The sequence below is a fragment of the Lissotriton helveticus genome, chromosome 8, assembly GCF_964261635.1.
Source record: "Lissotriton helveticus chromosome 8, aLisHel1.1, whole genome shotgun sequence".
Taxonomy (NCBI): Eukaryota; Metazoa; Chordata; class Amphibia; order Caudata; family Salamandridae; genus Lissotriton; species Lissotriton helveticus.
The window spans coordinates 1399953802-1399969968 of NC_136069.1; the positions used below are offsets into that span (position 1 = coordinate 1399953802).

The 16167-nt window shown below is 41.9% G+C and overlaps 1 protein-coding gene across 3 annotated transcripts in view; it reads left to right on the forward strand.

Annotated features, from left to right (window-relative positions):
* Positions 1–16167, forward strand: part of USP25 (ubiquitin specific peptidase 25) — a 528720-nt gene that overhangs the window by 114701 nt on the left and 397852 nt on the right. For all 3 annotated transcript variants that reach the window (XM_078658355.1, XM_078658353.1, XM_078658354.1), the window contains exon 3: positions 4356–4500. In XM_078658355.1, coding sequence (XP_078514481.1) covers positions 4356–4500 — 145 coding nt within the window. The remainder of the gene's footprint in view (positions 1–4355; positions 4501–16167) is intronic.

Below are 16167 nucleotides of genomic sequence, written 5' to 3' on the forward strand. Positions count from 1 at the left end.
GGGTAGCCCACCCTAGAGTTGTGACCAGCCTTCTGGGAGTGTACAATTCTTGACTACATAATTTTCCCGCCTACCGGGGTGCAAATGTGCCTCGGGAGGGCTGTTTCGTTTCGCCTGGTTAAATATCACAGGCTGTGTAAGATTTGAAGCTCCCCACCTTGATGTGCAATTTCACTGGCCATCCTGTCCAGGAGGGAGGTGTGACCTCCTTCCCATCCAGGCCATTGTTTCTGCAGCCTAGGAGAGTTCACCCTTTCAGGAATGGGATAAGATTCCTGTCTTGGCGGCGGCAGCGGCATGCTGGCAGAGCCAGAACATAGGAAAGGCTGGGGCAACCGGAGGCAACCTCTAAGGTAGCCATCTGGGTGCATGCAACACAGTCCTCGACACACGAATTGTGTCGGGGTGATGAGGCACATTGTTCGATACCAAACATGACCTATTTCGGCAGAACCATAATGGAGCTGGCGACCTTGAGTTTGTTGGTGCCAGCCCATGTTATTCTATGGATCGCTGCTTACTTATAGTAGCCTTTTCCATTAAAGGCTACTATAAGGACTTATAAGCTTGCATTTATATGTCCACACCATTAATATAATGCACCCTGTCTCCTGGGCTTAGCATGCCTTCCTTAGTGGTGACTGGCATATATTAAAAGAAGGGCATTGACCTTGTCATTCATGGTGAGGGCAAAGTTGAGTTTGAGCAGTTTGCACTGCTACCGTCTGCAATGGCTGGACCTCAGTCATCTGTTTACTTTGGTCACTCAAGGTGCACAGACAGTGCTTCAGGCCCTGGTGACCCCTTTACTCCCATGCCGTGGCTACCACTGGGACCACATACTAGGGACTCATAAGGTGGTTAAAGTCCTTGAAAATTGGGGTTACCAATTCACATGTATCAATTTTAGGGAGAGAGCACTGGCACTGGGCATGGTTCCCAAGGCTTCCAAGATATTCTATGAGGGCTGTGGAGTTTGGATCTGTGTGGTCTTCTAGGTGACAGTTCAGGTCACTGAGGAAAATAAAAGTGCTGGAGTCGATGATGAAGACTGTGAAGGTCCATGATGTTGCTGGGCAAGTTGGTGCTGGATTCTGGTGGTCTGTATATGAGGCTCCGCACAGAGAAAACATGGCTATAATGTTTAGCTTGAACATGTCTCCATGCAGCTGGTCGAGATGTCTGTGGAGGTGATGCAGTTGATGGTATCTTTGACTATTATAGCAAACTCGCGTTCAGGCTTGTGCTGAAGGTCTTGCCTGGTGATCTTATAGCCGGTGGGGATGGCTGCAGTGATGTCTGGGGCAGAGGTTGGGTTCAGCTGTGTTTCTGTGAAGAATAGCAGGTCAGGAGAGTGGCCGTGCAGCAGGTCCCATATCTCTGTGGCTTGTTTTGTGAGCATTATGTGGCAACAATGGGCTCTGTTGGGAGATTTTTTTTTGTTTTAACAGTTGTCTACTTTCTACTTTGTCTTTTCATTCTTTTATATCAATAAATGATTACTACACACATGCAACACAGTGCAGAAGACTGCTTCAGAAGGTGACCAAAGTGAGGTGCTTGTGCAGTGTAATCAAGTGACTTAAGCAAAATAAACAGAGACAACATGTTTAAAAAAAACAATTTCATCAGTATAGTGCCAGTTTCTCTTAAAGAAATCTGTAAATGTCTGGCTGTTTCAGTTAATTTTTGATGCTTTATGCTGAGCTTCAGATCTAATACGGGGCACAACATATAGATTATAGACGTTTCAGCCCTTCTTAGTTGTGTTTCTAAAAGACCTCTAAATTGGTCTTCAGGGCTAGAAATGGGCAGCCTGGGTGGTGTAGGATAATAGAGTATGGCATAAGACTGTATGTGTCTGCAATTAAATGCTTGATTAAGTAGCGAGGCTGAATCTCGACTCACCTGGAGTCACAGAAATAGTATTGGATAGGTCCTGTATGTATCCTGGATCTGAACCCACATTCAAGTTGATGAGATTTAGTGCCGATGACGCCTACATGGAAATATATACCCTAGTCAAGCCAAGTCATATGATCTACTTTAATGCTAGAGTATTATAATCTCTCCGCTCCTGACCAGGATGGGGTTGTGCATAGGTCGTTCAATCAGTGGTCCCATAAGGTCATATGGGTCATGCATAGGCTTTTCTGCTTGATGGCAGTCATTATTATAAAACGGTTGATGCCTTTGAATCGATTTATAACATTTTAAAAAAATGCAAATTTGTCTGACTGGCTATAAATATGTAAAAAGAATGCCACAAAAACAAATGAGTATACATGCATTTCACAATTAATACACAACTAAGTATTAGTCATCTCACTTATACTGCCATTAGATGAAGGCGTAGTGCCTTTAATTGGAGTAAAAATGCGTAACCAACAAACTGGTCTTAATTGAGAATAAAAGTACCATTAATATTTAAAAGCATACTGCAATAGCAAAGGTGTATTCAGGAATTTAAAAGTATTTCACAATGAATACACAACTAAGATGTGTCAGTTCTCTTGTACTACCATTAGATGAATGGCGGATGCCCTCTGTAGGAGTAAAAATGCTCAACAAACAGGCTGTAAATAAATATAAAAGGTACCGCAATAACAAAGATGGATAAAAGCCTGTCTAAAGATGGATAAAAATCCATCTCACAATGGATAAAGAATATTTAGGCACAGGCAGCCTCTGTAGCAAATCTCCATTAGTCTTAGCGTATCAGGACATAGTAGGACACTCTTTATAACATATAAGGTTCTACAGAGGTCGGTGTATAGGGATCGCAACCACACTACCTGTAACAGTGCGGATGTTGTGTATGCAATCAAATGCCCATGTGATGAGTTGTATGTAGGGCAGATACGCCAGAAGGTGAAGGCAAGGAATCCACAGCATTGTAGTAGGATACGCTGTGCAGTACAGGGAGCCCCATTGGTTGAACACTTCATCATGGCAAAACACCAGCTAGAGAGATTGAGTTGGTGAGTTCTAGAAAATGTGATTCCCAACCCAAGTGGAGGAGACCTACCAATTGTTCGCAATTTAAGGGAATGTAAATGGATACATGTACTTGATGCAGTCAGTCAGGGACTGAATGAGTTTTAGGAAATTTCCAGACAAGTGGCACTATTGTAAAATGGCTAAATCGGTTACTGCACACCGACCTCTGTGGAAACTACCTTGTTGTAAGGAGTGTTTTACCATGTTGTGATGCACTATGAATGTGGGTGTGGGAGAGTTCATGGGAACTTACAGTAGGTGCATGTAAATGCTCCCTCTGTGTTGAGTTGCGCAGCAGTGTGGTAAGCGGTGGTTGTGTTTGATGGCACAGAGAAGTGCGGCAGGGTAGCGTTGAGTAGAGGAATGATCAGGATTCCTTGTCGCTGGGTGCGGTCCAGGTGAGGACAAGTGCAGGTAGACTTGCCTTTGGCATGCCTGTGTGAGCTACCAACTCTACATTGGATTTTCTTGTACTAAGAAGGGAAAGGAAGTGACTCTTTCAAGATGGATTGTCCTCTGAATCAAGGTAAGCTAGGCTGGGGCCAGGACAGAGCCTCCTGAGATTCTTTGGTCTTATTTCACCACATCCAGAGCCACCACTATGGCTTCAACTAGGTGTGTTTGGTGCTGACCTTCTGCCAGGCTGTTATGTGGGCATCTGTCCACATCTTCACCAGGCATTAGTGTATCGAGTCTCTCATCTGCAGAGAGGGTCATTTTGACTGCTCAGTCCTGCATGACTTTCTGTTGTAAAGTTCACTCCGCAGACCCACCATCTTACTGCTTTACTATCCTTTCAAAAGGCGAGGAGTCTCCAGTTAAACGTTTCCATCAGAAGAACAAGTTACTTGCATTCAGTAACGCTCTTTCTGGTGGATACTCTAGTTGTCTGCGGAATTCTCCATGCTCTCATTCCTCCCCGTTGTTGTAACAACCTTCACGATGTTCATATGGTTCTATATTTGATTTTGCATACTGTCACTATTCCAGTCTGTCGGTACTGCTCATCTTCTAGGGGAACAGAATGCTTTATTGTAAATAGACGGCAAGCACAGGGCGGGGCTGCCTATATAGAGGTGAGACAAACCACTCTGCAGTCCAACGGCTGCGCTTATAGGTGCATAGACCAGTAGCTAAAAAGATTCAAAATCCAGTCCAATGCCTGGAGGGATTCACAAGGTGAGAAATCTGCTGTTGGAAATCCACTACAAAGAAAGTTACTGAAGGTAAGTCATTTTTTCTTTTTAACTTAATGTCCATTTTACAGACCCTTTGTGGATTGTATTTGTGCTCATGTGACCATCTCTGTATTAATTTACCTCCAAGTTAGACTTAACTATTACTGTTCTTCTTAGGAAAGCAATGGAAACTTGCAATTAGCAGTTGCTCTCCTGACTACAAAGAATGCGAAGCTCCCTCAACAGGAAGAGTCAACCTACTACCAAACTGCGCTTCCTGGCAACGAAAGGTATATCAGTGTTGGCAGCCAGGCAGACACAAGTAGGTATTCCTCCAAGCCGGTGTTAAGATAAATTGATTTTGTTTGTGTTGTTCTCTGTTTTTGTATAAATCATGCTGCAGTATACATACATATATTTTTGGATTCGTTATCTAGAGACTTGGTACATAAAGGAAATAACCTGGTTGGTGAACCTAAATTACATAGTGTGCATTTTTATAAACCAGCGTGAACTTTGGGTATCTGCATAACTTTCTGTTGTGGGATCAGAACTCTACCCCAAAATTTAGACACCTAAAATGTTACCTCAATCATTTCTCCCATGGGTTACTGATTTTGGGGCAGTGTAAAATCTCAATTTCATGAGGCCTTGTGTCCCCTCATTAAGGCACCTCCCAAAACATAAAACTAGCAGAGTAAACCGTTTAAAAAAAAAAGTAATTGAACCCATTCAGTAACTGAGTTCTAGATAAATAAGAAGTCAAAGGGGTTTATTACAAATGTAGAAATCGGCAAAACAGAATAAATGTCATGAAGGCTCTCTGAAAAGGTTATAGAGAGTACATAAAATCAGAAGTTATTCTGTGTCCCAAATGAACAGAAAAGCCAGAAAGAAATTGGCCCTATCCCTATTCGTATAGAGTATAGGAAAGTCTTCTGGCACACAACCAAGCCAAGGGGGTTTAATATACAATTTTGGATAGAATATTAGCAATACTGCAAACTCATTGTGGTGTGAGCAAAAGTATCCTTTCTTTAGCAACTCGGAACACAAGAAAAAATAAACACCATTACTTTAACGCATAAAGACAATCCCATTTCTATGCTTATGGCCCCCCTACGGAACAAACCGTTTTGAAACATTCAACAAGAAGACTTTCTTTAAATGAGTAAGTCCAGCGAAGGATTGGAAGACATGAATACTTGTTGCAATCTTCTATTCACACTAGAGAAGATTCAGCACTAACCACTATTGCAGTGGAAAAAAAACTATTATGACATCAGCTTGACTGCTCCGCGAAGACTGTGGGGAGAGCATGTCGGAGAAGCAGGAGTGCGTGATATGAAAGTGATCTTGTTCAAAATGGAAGGTTTACACAGAAATGGCCTAACTAAAACATATTAATAACTTCACTTCTATAGAAATTCGTTTCAATTACAATTTACGTTAATTCAGTCCATGTATGTAAAATCGTGCAGAAATGCATGATAATCATCGTTATTGATGCACAAAAAAATGAATCCGAAAACCCTTTCTGTATTTCTGTGCTGGGTTCTTTCTGATCAAAAATAAGTATATTTCGGGGTCAAGCGCCTTAAAAACATTATAAAATACAAAATGGCTTTACACCAGTATAATAATGTACAATATAAATAACCAACAATAAATTAACAGAAATGGATAAAAAGAAAAATGAATACATGTCAATTGTTAAAATCATCTTAAGATGTTACACAATAGGGTATTTCAGACCACAAGGATTAATACGACCTTAGAGAAAAAGCTGCAGGCTTAGTTGACTAACTTAAAGCAGATACATTAAATCAATCAAATTAGGATGTATATAATGATAGACCCAGTCGCTTTCTTTGATTCCAGACAGCATATAAAAAATGGCCAAGTGCAAAAACAAAGTCGGGCTAGTATCGGTCAGGAAAGTTCTAGAAACATCTTTATAATGCCTCACACCTAGGTTTTGGCAAAGTGGTCCAATCCATGCCCTCCTTGTCCTTTTGTACAATACACAGAAAAATGTAAAACGGTCGACATCAATCATGCAATTGTAGAACTTTGCAAAGGGCAGATTTGTTAGAATTATGTCTCCAGCTACTGGTTAACTTACCCACCCTCAGCTTGCCAAATCGGCATCTACTTCTGGCATGGGTTTTTTGGAAAAGAATTTGTAAGCCCACCAAATTTGGAGTTTCTATATCATGTATTGATCATATGATTTTAAAATGTTGCTTTGACAGTCTGTCCTAGTCTTGGTGATATTTAAAGACTAGGGAGAGCTCCAGCAAGTTCCCATTCCTAAATCCTGAATGTGAGTTTTTAAATATGATAACCAAGGTATTGTCTGCATTTCCCAAGGCCAAAATGTCTGTTAAAGTTAACTAACTTATAATGTAGTAGCTCAGGGGCTGACCACAACCTGACCCATGAAAGGACGGGTTCTAAGCCGCTACACCAGAAACCCCTTTAAGTCCTGTATCAAAATATTAGGGAATCAGGAGTATTTTGGTGAAAATTAAATAACCTTTAAAAACTTTTCTCCTTAGTGGTTAGTTCAGTATTGTTCCCCCACACCCGGGATTTCAGCCCCATAGATAGCAGTGTTTTGCACCTTCGCACACTAGACCTCCGTGACCAGGGAAACAGATCTCGGAGTAGTCTCTTTAAACCGCGTGATGACTGCTGAAGCTCTTTTTAAGCACCTGCTTGCATTTGTCTCTTGCAGTTCATAGACGACCTAGTATGTGGTCCTCTGTTTCATAGTTACGTGAAGCTAGGTATCCCGTACATTGGTGGCCAGTCACTGCTTGTTTATTAAGAAATAGAAGGCAAGCAATGTCCAGAGTGCTGTTGCTTGTTTACACAGTCATGGCCCTCCTGCAGCCCACACCATAGCACCTGCTTATTCTAATTGTACAATCCTGCAGGCTAGTAACTTGTTCGAATGGACTCCCCTGCAGAAAGAGCCTATGTATCTATGGGTGGTATTACCAGTGAATTTGTGTTACTCTTTTGAAACCAGTTCCCAATCATGATTTAAACAGAAATGTGTGTTAAATATGGTACAATTCACTGAACTCTGAAGCACAGGCTTGCTTCTTCGTCTCCTGAAGCATATGCCTGCTGCCAGATGTCCGCCTCATAACATTAAATGTACCGCCACTTCATTCTTCATGAATCACTCAATCAAAGAGCAGTCGTTTGAAATGTAAAGGGAGTCTTTCTTTTCACTCCATTGTGTCCCTGCTCAGCTCACAGGAATGCAGCAATACACACATCTATATGGGGGGCGGGGGGGAGAGCTCCTCTCCCCTCCACATATCTTTACCAGGCAGGCCTAAGCTTCACAAAATTGTACCCATGGTCCTCCATTCAATGTACGGTTGCAGGCACACTCACTCCGTGTACTTTCAAAGCATATTTTGGGTCCAGCACTGTTATCTCTTACATGTAAAAATGCATGTAGTACTGACACACAATCTGCGCTCACTGTTCAGCCCGGAACCTTTACTATCTTTAACCAGGGTGCTCTTTAGAAATATACACTGCCAGCGCACACACTCACTATTTGCGTGTTGCACAACACTTCACCCTTCATATTGTACTCCACGTAAGTACACATACATCAGCACATGCTTCATCTACACATGCACTGCACAGCACTACATTTATCATGTAAGGTATCCCTCTCAGGCACACATACACCAAGCACATATACTAAACATTCATGTACTGAACAGTACTGCTCCGTCCTTGTACTGTACCCTTCCAAGGCACATATACAACCAACACAGAGTCGCTACTCCTGTGCTGTATAGCACCTCACAACTTACCTGATGTATGCCAAGGCTGACTTAAACACACAGCTGCTGAACTTTCCAAAAGTTGAGTGAGCGTGTAAGCATCACTCCAGTGACACAGGCTAAAAAGGACCTGTTCACTACTACTGATCGCTACACATTATGCTGCCACCACACTTTTGTGCTGTTCAACTCCTGATGAAGGTGGTAGCCTTTCACCACTGAGCGTAGCGCTTTGGGCGCCCCTCCTGTCCAGAAAGACCGCAATCCATGGGACAGGCCTATGTCATGTCTCACACGCATGGTCTGTATTTGCATATGAAAAAAATTGGTCCCTCTGGTCAGTGGTACACACGTTTACCTTGCAGCCGACTTCTAAATCCCACAGTGTGCCATAAGTAACTGTCTTCGTTCTCAAACACTAGACGCCTCATTCTGATAAGAGTAGGCCAGTGCCGTACGCTTATTTAAATTCACAGTGGTAGATGTTCTAAGAGCAGACACTTTCTTCTACCCAATGCCTTTATAGTAGCTATGGCTGGTTGACTGGTTTGCTGTATTCCCATATCACCTCCTGAAAAACATTCTCCATGCAGCAGCCTGATGATCACAGGTCTTGAAAGTTTGACGGGATCACACTCAATCTTCAATGTCTCCAGTAGGTCCCTCCGTCATCCCACCTCAACTTTAAGATCATAAAATTAACACTCCATACCAAAGATTTCTCCCTATGTGGCTTCCGGCGATCAGAAGTGTGTTTAACAGTTCAGGGGTGTGGTAGTGGTGTAGGATGGTAAGGGCGATTTTAGGGTTTAGGGGTGGGTAGGGGCATAGGGTGGTAAGTGGATTTAGGGTTTAGAGTTGGAGTGGAAATAGAGTGGTAAGAGTAAATAAAGGTGGGCCTGGAGTATTCTCCACTCCCCCACCACCAATTAAGTAAAATGTAAAGTTATAAAACATGTTAAACAATTTTGGAGGGTTATTTGCGGGGGGGGGGGGGGGGTGGTTACCTTACAAATTATAATTCCATGTATAGCTATATATAGATGCGTTTAACTTGCTTTAAATACAGTTAATTTTGTGTTATAAACACATGGTTGGTAAAGGCTTTGCGTTGTAAAGGTATTGCGTTTTAGCGTCATAAAGCCTTTGAAAGTAAAGCCTCTTAAAAGAGTAAAGTCAAAAAGCAAATGCCTAAGTTTGTTAATCTCTTTCTGGCAGTGTTCGCCTGGTTTTACATGTCTGACCTAGCACAGTAGCAGATTGATTAAAATTCCCTGTTATTAACTTAATTTGTTTATACATGTTCATCTTATTCAATTTCAGTGGCAGCTCAAAGAGGTAGAGGTTGACAAATACCAAATGTTTAAGAAGCTAATGATTGATTGTTTAAAACACTTTCGTTCCTCCGGTCTCGACAAACCAGGCATATCAGACTTTTTCAGATCCTTTTTTGGGGGTTCCTGAAAAAGAAATTGCTTGGTGCCAGTAGCACTCAGATTTGCCAAGAGAATTCTTGCAATTTCTATCTAGAGATTAAATCAATCTTTATTCGATTGGCTTTTGGACTATTTTGGCTTGTTTAAAAATTGGAGAATTTTGCTGGACTAGTCCAGTCCATTCCAGTGCCACTGCAGAGTGACATGTTTTTTTCTATAGAAGTTGTCTGGTAAGGTCTACACTTGTAACTGTCGAGCGTAGTCAGCATTTACGTTCAATGCATACTGCCTCTGTGCGGCATCCCTAAATTCTATTCATCCATAATCCACGGAGCGGCTGTCCTGACGAGAGGTGACACAAAGGGCTACAAATGAATTTCACAGAAAGTGGGATTGTTTTGAAACATGACAGTCTATTTTTTAACTCATTTCTTCTTTGTAAAGAATGTTTGTGCTATCCTATTGAAGACAACTTGATTTGGCCGTGTTGATATTTTCATGTGTTTGTGTCTTCAATATAAATTGCGTTTGTGTGATGTTTCTGGTCTAAAAAGTATACAGTATCTCCTTTGTTGCAGCTCAAATCTTAAGTGAGCCCACTTTAACATTGTGATGTATCGGCGAAAAGGTCATTCTCAAATTGTGTTATTGAATAGTTCTCTCCCAAAAAGTAAATTACATTTATGCACATATTTCGGGTCTCCAGCATCTTTTTTGCATGCAAATATGTAACTAAAGCAATATATAGAATGCGCTCTATAAAACTTTCAAAAGAAAGATGCAATCTTTGTTACACCCCCAATCCAGGCCTTATTTCGCAGCTATACTTCAGATTGTTTCTTATAGCCAACAGTGCCTAGATGTGCTACTGTTGCTGAATTGTAGGCTCTAGAATTTAAAGAATAGAGTGCTGATCCTGTTTTTCTTGTGTTTCAATATTTTGTGAAAACTACACCTTAACTTACGTTTCAGGTTCCCGCCTGCTCTGCAGGGGATGTATGACCCCACCCACCTTAAATACAATTTTGTTAGGTCAAAACACAGTTCTGAGAAACCCTCTGCTCAGGCGATGGCATAAGTAGGTAGTAGCAGGCAATCTCCAGAGAAGGGTGTGTGAAGTTAAAGCAGAATCAATAATTTTAAAGTAAAGAACACAAAGCATACAAAAAAATTTAGAAAAAATAAATGATCGTCAAAAAGACACAAATATCATCAAAATAGGATTAGGTGAACTGGAAATATGATTTATTTTTTTCAGTTTTAACGCAAAAAGTTCTAAGAAAAAAATGAAATGCCCTTGTAAACAACTGTTTAAAGTTTACTCTGACCTAGGTGGGACGTCAGGCTGACTACGATGGAGCACAGGCCAGCTACTCCAAGTGGAGCATCTCTTTCGGATTTTTGACTTTTAGACTTTGTCTCAGAAAAAGAAGAATGTTTATGTGGGGCAAGGTTCAAGCCTGTCACCAGTAGGGTCCCTTGAAGTATGTTGAGCTCTTCATGAAGCAGTGTGTTTTGGCACTAAAAGTTAAAATTTGGAAACAAAACGGATTTCGTTGCCACAAATGGTGCTTCATCAGTAGGATAGCTTCATCGGTTGGATAGACTGGCCTGCTTGCTCGATTTCAAGGTTTTAGCTTCTGACTTAGTTACTTTTTTGAAATTCTCCATCCTCCAGTGGGGCAAGGCTGGAAGCTATAACCCAGCAGAGATCCATGACCGGATGGACTGAACCTGTTTTGAATGCAGCAAAAAGTTCCATATGGAAGAACCTGGTATTCGTAGCATGTGTTGGCTTTAGATATGCTTAGCATTATCCTGCCATCTAGGGTTGGGCTCCGATGACTAAAAGCTGTTTTTCTTTGAAGAAGTTTTTGACACGCCGAGATGGCGTAATCATGCGCTTTACAAATTTCTTTATTATTTTATTATTATTGAGTCACGAGGTATAGTGACTCTTCCTCCGGTGTACATTGAGCATGTGGCTTAGCTCCTGTGTTAGATTGTTTTTTCCCCCGACATCTGCTTTGGACGTTGAAATTGCAGCTCCGAGACTGAAGCTTAATTTCGCACAGAGGCCTTTGTGGCGCTTCCTTTTTTTCTCTCTCCAATCCAACAGAGTTCCCATCTGAATAACATCAGCCGTTGTTATTGGTCATTTCACAACACACTGATGAGTTTGGCCTTCTAAAACATCTTTGCCTCCAGTCTACAGGACAACATCCACAAGGGATGGAAAATATTCCATTCAGCTTTTGCCCCAATTTCCATGCAAAGTACTTCTGGTAAGACTAACAGAAAGTGTTCAATCTGTTTGTCACCAGAACACAAGGAGACTTCCTGTGAGGTGTGCTTGGCATTCGGGTCAAAGAAAACACTTCAGCAGCGAAGGGAGCATAGCTGGGTCCACGCCACCATGCAGCGACGCACAGAAGACGTAGCAGACCTCTTTGGGGAACAGTCGTTAGACCTTCAAACAAGAAACAGAAGACAAAGAGGCTCAGACGGCACCACCAGCTGTGCAGATACTGTTGGCTAGCAGTGGGGATAGCTCACACTCCAACCCTGATTTCAGGCAGGGGGATGTGAGTACTTCGATGAAATCCGCCCCAAACCCTACCAAAACACTTAAAGCAGCTTTCTGAACCCCACTGCCCTTGGACCATGTAGGTCTCCACCAACAGGCGCACAAACACAAAGAACGCAAGAGCTAATAAACCCATTATATACATCAAAGGGTAGAGACACTTTTATAATTGCAGCTAGGCTCACTTGTTACTCATTAAGAGTCCAAAGAAAAGATCTGTTACTGTGAAGTCTTGATTGTTGTTTGAATTTGAAAAGTATTTATTCCATTTCTTAATAAATATGAGGTTTTTATCAAAACAGTTTTTTAATCTAATTCATGAAAAGTTTGTTAAAATACCAATAAAAAACCAGCTAGTTTTGTTCCTTCTTGCAGATCTGCATCATGACTGTTAACCAGAATAAAAACTTTGAAATCAAATCGACAAAACATTACATTAAAAAGGCATTCGCCACATAATAAACCTCAATGTACCGTAACCTATGGTGACAAAAAAAGAAGCCTCAATACCATATTTATTTTTAAACGTCCTCTGTAAGCAAAAAAAGTAACCATTTTTCTTGATTCCCATATTTCTATGCCTATTTTTATGTGCATGGTGTAACATGAGTTATTTCTGTGTCCCCTAGATTATTGGATCTTAACCTGTTGTCTGGAGACCCTTGGTGGTCCGCAAAGCCTTCTCGGGGCAGTTTAATAAAGTGTTTAAGAAGTAAAAAGTAAAGGTGAACAGGCTGGTTTGTTGGTGCATTAACCGATTGAGTAACTACTTCCTCATAACTGACCCATGGGGCCATTTGCTTATCTGTTGAGACACAGGTTGCGACACTTGGTTTTGGCACGCTTGTGCTTGGCACATGGTTCTCTCCGTGAGCAGTTTCTTGATTTCTCATGCCTTTGGCTAGTTAACACTTTTATTAAAGATCGGAAATACTTGAGGGGGATTGCTTTTTTGCCATGTTGGCCGATTCATATTCATTCTTGCAACCATTATGCTGATTATTGCGGGATTTTTTTGATTTCTGCAGGTTAATGGTGTATTATTGTATTCGGGCTAGATGACTAACCTTCCACACTTCATGCCGACAAAGCACCTCCGTAGGGAACCTAGCCACTTTGTCTTTCGAAAACAACTGAAAACTCTTCTGTTTCCCTAAATCTCTCTGTTCTCGATCCTGGTCTGCTCAGCGCTGGGAGGCCTCCGGGTAGCTATGCGCTATATAAATGTACTTTTCATTTATCTGTGTGTCAGAGGTCTGCATCATAACTTCTTGGCCTAATAAATGGTTTATGGGATATGGTATTGCAAATGAACAACATTAGCCAAATAATCAATGGAGAAAAAACTGAAGCCCTTTTTGGGAGTCCAGTCAGAAACTCTAAATTTGATACACTCCCTCATCCTCCCATCCTCTCACGTTGTTTGGCATTCAAACATCTTTTGCTAAAAAACAAACATCTGGGACTGATCTGGAATGCCCACATCAGCTCAGAAGCTTGGACTTGGTTTCTTAGCCTGCAGCAGCTGAAACATTATTTATTTTATATCAAGAAGAAACATCTGAAGAATGATTTCCCTTTTGCATTATGCCAGTGAGATGGGGATTGCAATCCCACAGGCTCAGACAGCAATATACTTAAAATATGTCTTGTTAGCCTGATACTGAAGTTGGGAAAGTTGATCAATTTTTCAGTTGGGCTGAGATCCAGCTACATTGTTTACCGATCAGCAAGAGAATTGCATTCAGTGGTGTATGCTTGGCATGTAGGTGCCTTCACACCGGTTGTGATGAGATTTCTTAAGTTTGTAACCTGTTTTCTCCACAGCCCTTTGTGATGTCAAAGTGGAACTTAACATGGGTTCTCACTTTCCTATTGTGTACCGATTTCATGGCAATACACTATTGTCTGTTACACCTCCTAACCTTGAAAACTGTCTTTCTTGATGCAATAGCTGCGTGCCGCATAAGTGAGCTACATGCCCTCTCATCTTGCTGCTTTATACCATCTTTTTTCAAGGCAAATTGGTGTTAAGAACTCAAGCTGCAACTCTGCTGAAGGTAGTTATGCCTTTTCATGTCAGACAAGCTATCACTTGTCTGACATTCTTTGATCCACCTCATCTCTTGAAAGAAGAAGAAAGGTTCAATCACTTTGATCCTAAAAGAGCGCTGATCTATTGCATCGTTCATACCAATTACCATTGAATGGGCGATCAGCTCTTTGTGGGGTTCCCTGGAGCAAAGAAATGCAAGACAGTGCAGACCTGGATCATACGATGGATAGTTCTGTATTATCTACTACACATTGGCTCAGAGGCAGCCTCCATACGTGTGAGAGCTCATTCCACCACAGCCAAAGACTATTATCATTGCTTTGGCTCACAGAGTGATATTCAAGGATATCTAGCAGGCTGCTTATGGGCATCAATGCACATATTCATGACGCACTATTGCTTCGGCATTCCGGCATTTTGCTTTTTCGGTCCTGCAGGGCTTTTTGATCTGAGCCATTCTGCATTTCCATCACCTTGGGAGCCTCTGCTTTGGTACCTGCTCACAAGGCGAGGGTTATGCAGTTCAAAATAGCCATCTGAAAAACAAGTTAATTACCTTCTGTAACGCTTTTTCTACAGGTTTTTCTATCTAAACGCAGATTGCTCACCACATTTCCCACCTTCCTGTTCTGTGGCATAACCTCCTTCTACATCTAAAAAGGGCCCAATTTTGGTATCTGCACGCTGGTCCATCCACTTTTCCACGTCTGTGGGCACTGACAAGCTTACAAAGAAAACTGACATCAGCGCTCATGTGTGGTGCTTATATGTGACTCCTCTTGTTACTTAAGTCAGCGCAGTCACAACACTGCTTCCTGGTGTGCAGGAGCATTGCATTTTGTGTCACCAGATCCAGTATGGGGGATATTCACACGGTGAGGAATCTGCTGTTAGATTGAGTATCCACCAGAAAGAGGGTTACCGGAGGTAAGTAACTTGTTCAACAGGACCCATCAAGAAATGGGCAGAGAGGAGCAGTTGGAGGGGGTGAAGGGAGAGGCAGGCTGCAGAAGTAGTAATGTCTTCCAGGTCTTCACTTTGCGGTACGGGTGCTGCCCAATGTACAGCCATTAACTGCGCTTTGATTTCCTGCAAACCTTCTCTGTGTTGGGCGGTGGAGGGAAGATGGCACATTGCTCCTCACCCCTGTAAAGGCAATGTCTGCCTTACTTAGCGTGTTGTTCTTTGTGTTTATTGGGGGTGGAGATTAATGGGCACTTTCCTCCCCACCCAGGTGTGCACCTATGGCTGCCAACACTGCTTGACATGGAAACATAAAAGTGCAGATGCTCACCATCCTAGAGTACCTGTTCTCTAGGGGGAAGCGCCAGTATTCTCTTGGAGGACAAGTCCAGCAATGCTGAAGAGACCGGCTCTGACTCTGCCCTTGCCCTACCGGGATTGGAGAGGCACACATATAGCCGAGCCAGGCATCTCCTGTACCACCATTTATCATCCCAATTGCACTTTTAAAAGGCAGCACTAGATGCATGAAAACTAAACCAATTAAATCGAAGAAGTGCTTTTCTGCTGTGTACGAGTGCAGCTGAGCTTAACTGCAATTTGCATTGGTCCATAAAGCGTGATAACCGGAGGGCGATCGACCTCAGCGGGATTTTGAAGTTCCCTATGTGTTACTTAATAATGTAATTACCATCGTGCAGTAGTGCCCCACTCTTTTTTGACTGTTTGCCTGGGATGGCAGCAATATAAACATAATCTTGCCCTTATACTTAATGTTTACATTTTGTACATATATCGAGGTAGGTTGAAATATTTGTATTTATTCTGCACTGCACACTCAATTATATCAAGAAATAATTGAGCACAAACCATTGTGCTTTGGTGAAAAATTGATAGAAATGGAAATGTTCACACAGTAGCTGAATAGCTCTGTGAGTAACACTGAAAGCTGGGGAGTGAATCTCTTGGCTCACTCTTGGAAGGCTAGTCGGGCCATTGGGGTTGTGGAAAGATTCATCTTTTAAAAAAAGAAGAAAAAAAAGGTTTCCCGATAACACTGCAGTGCTATCATCTAATGTACTAACGTGACATAAGCATGTCCCATTTGTGACATGTTTTTAATCTAGGC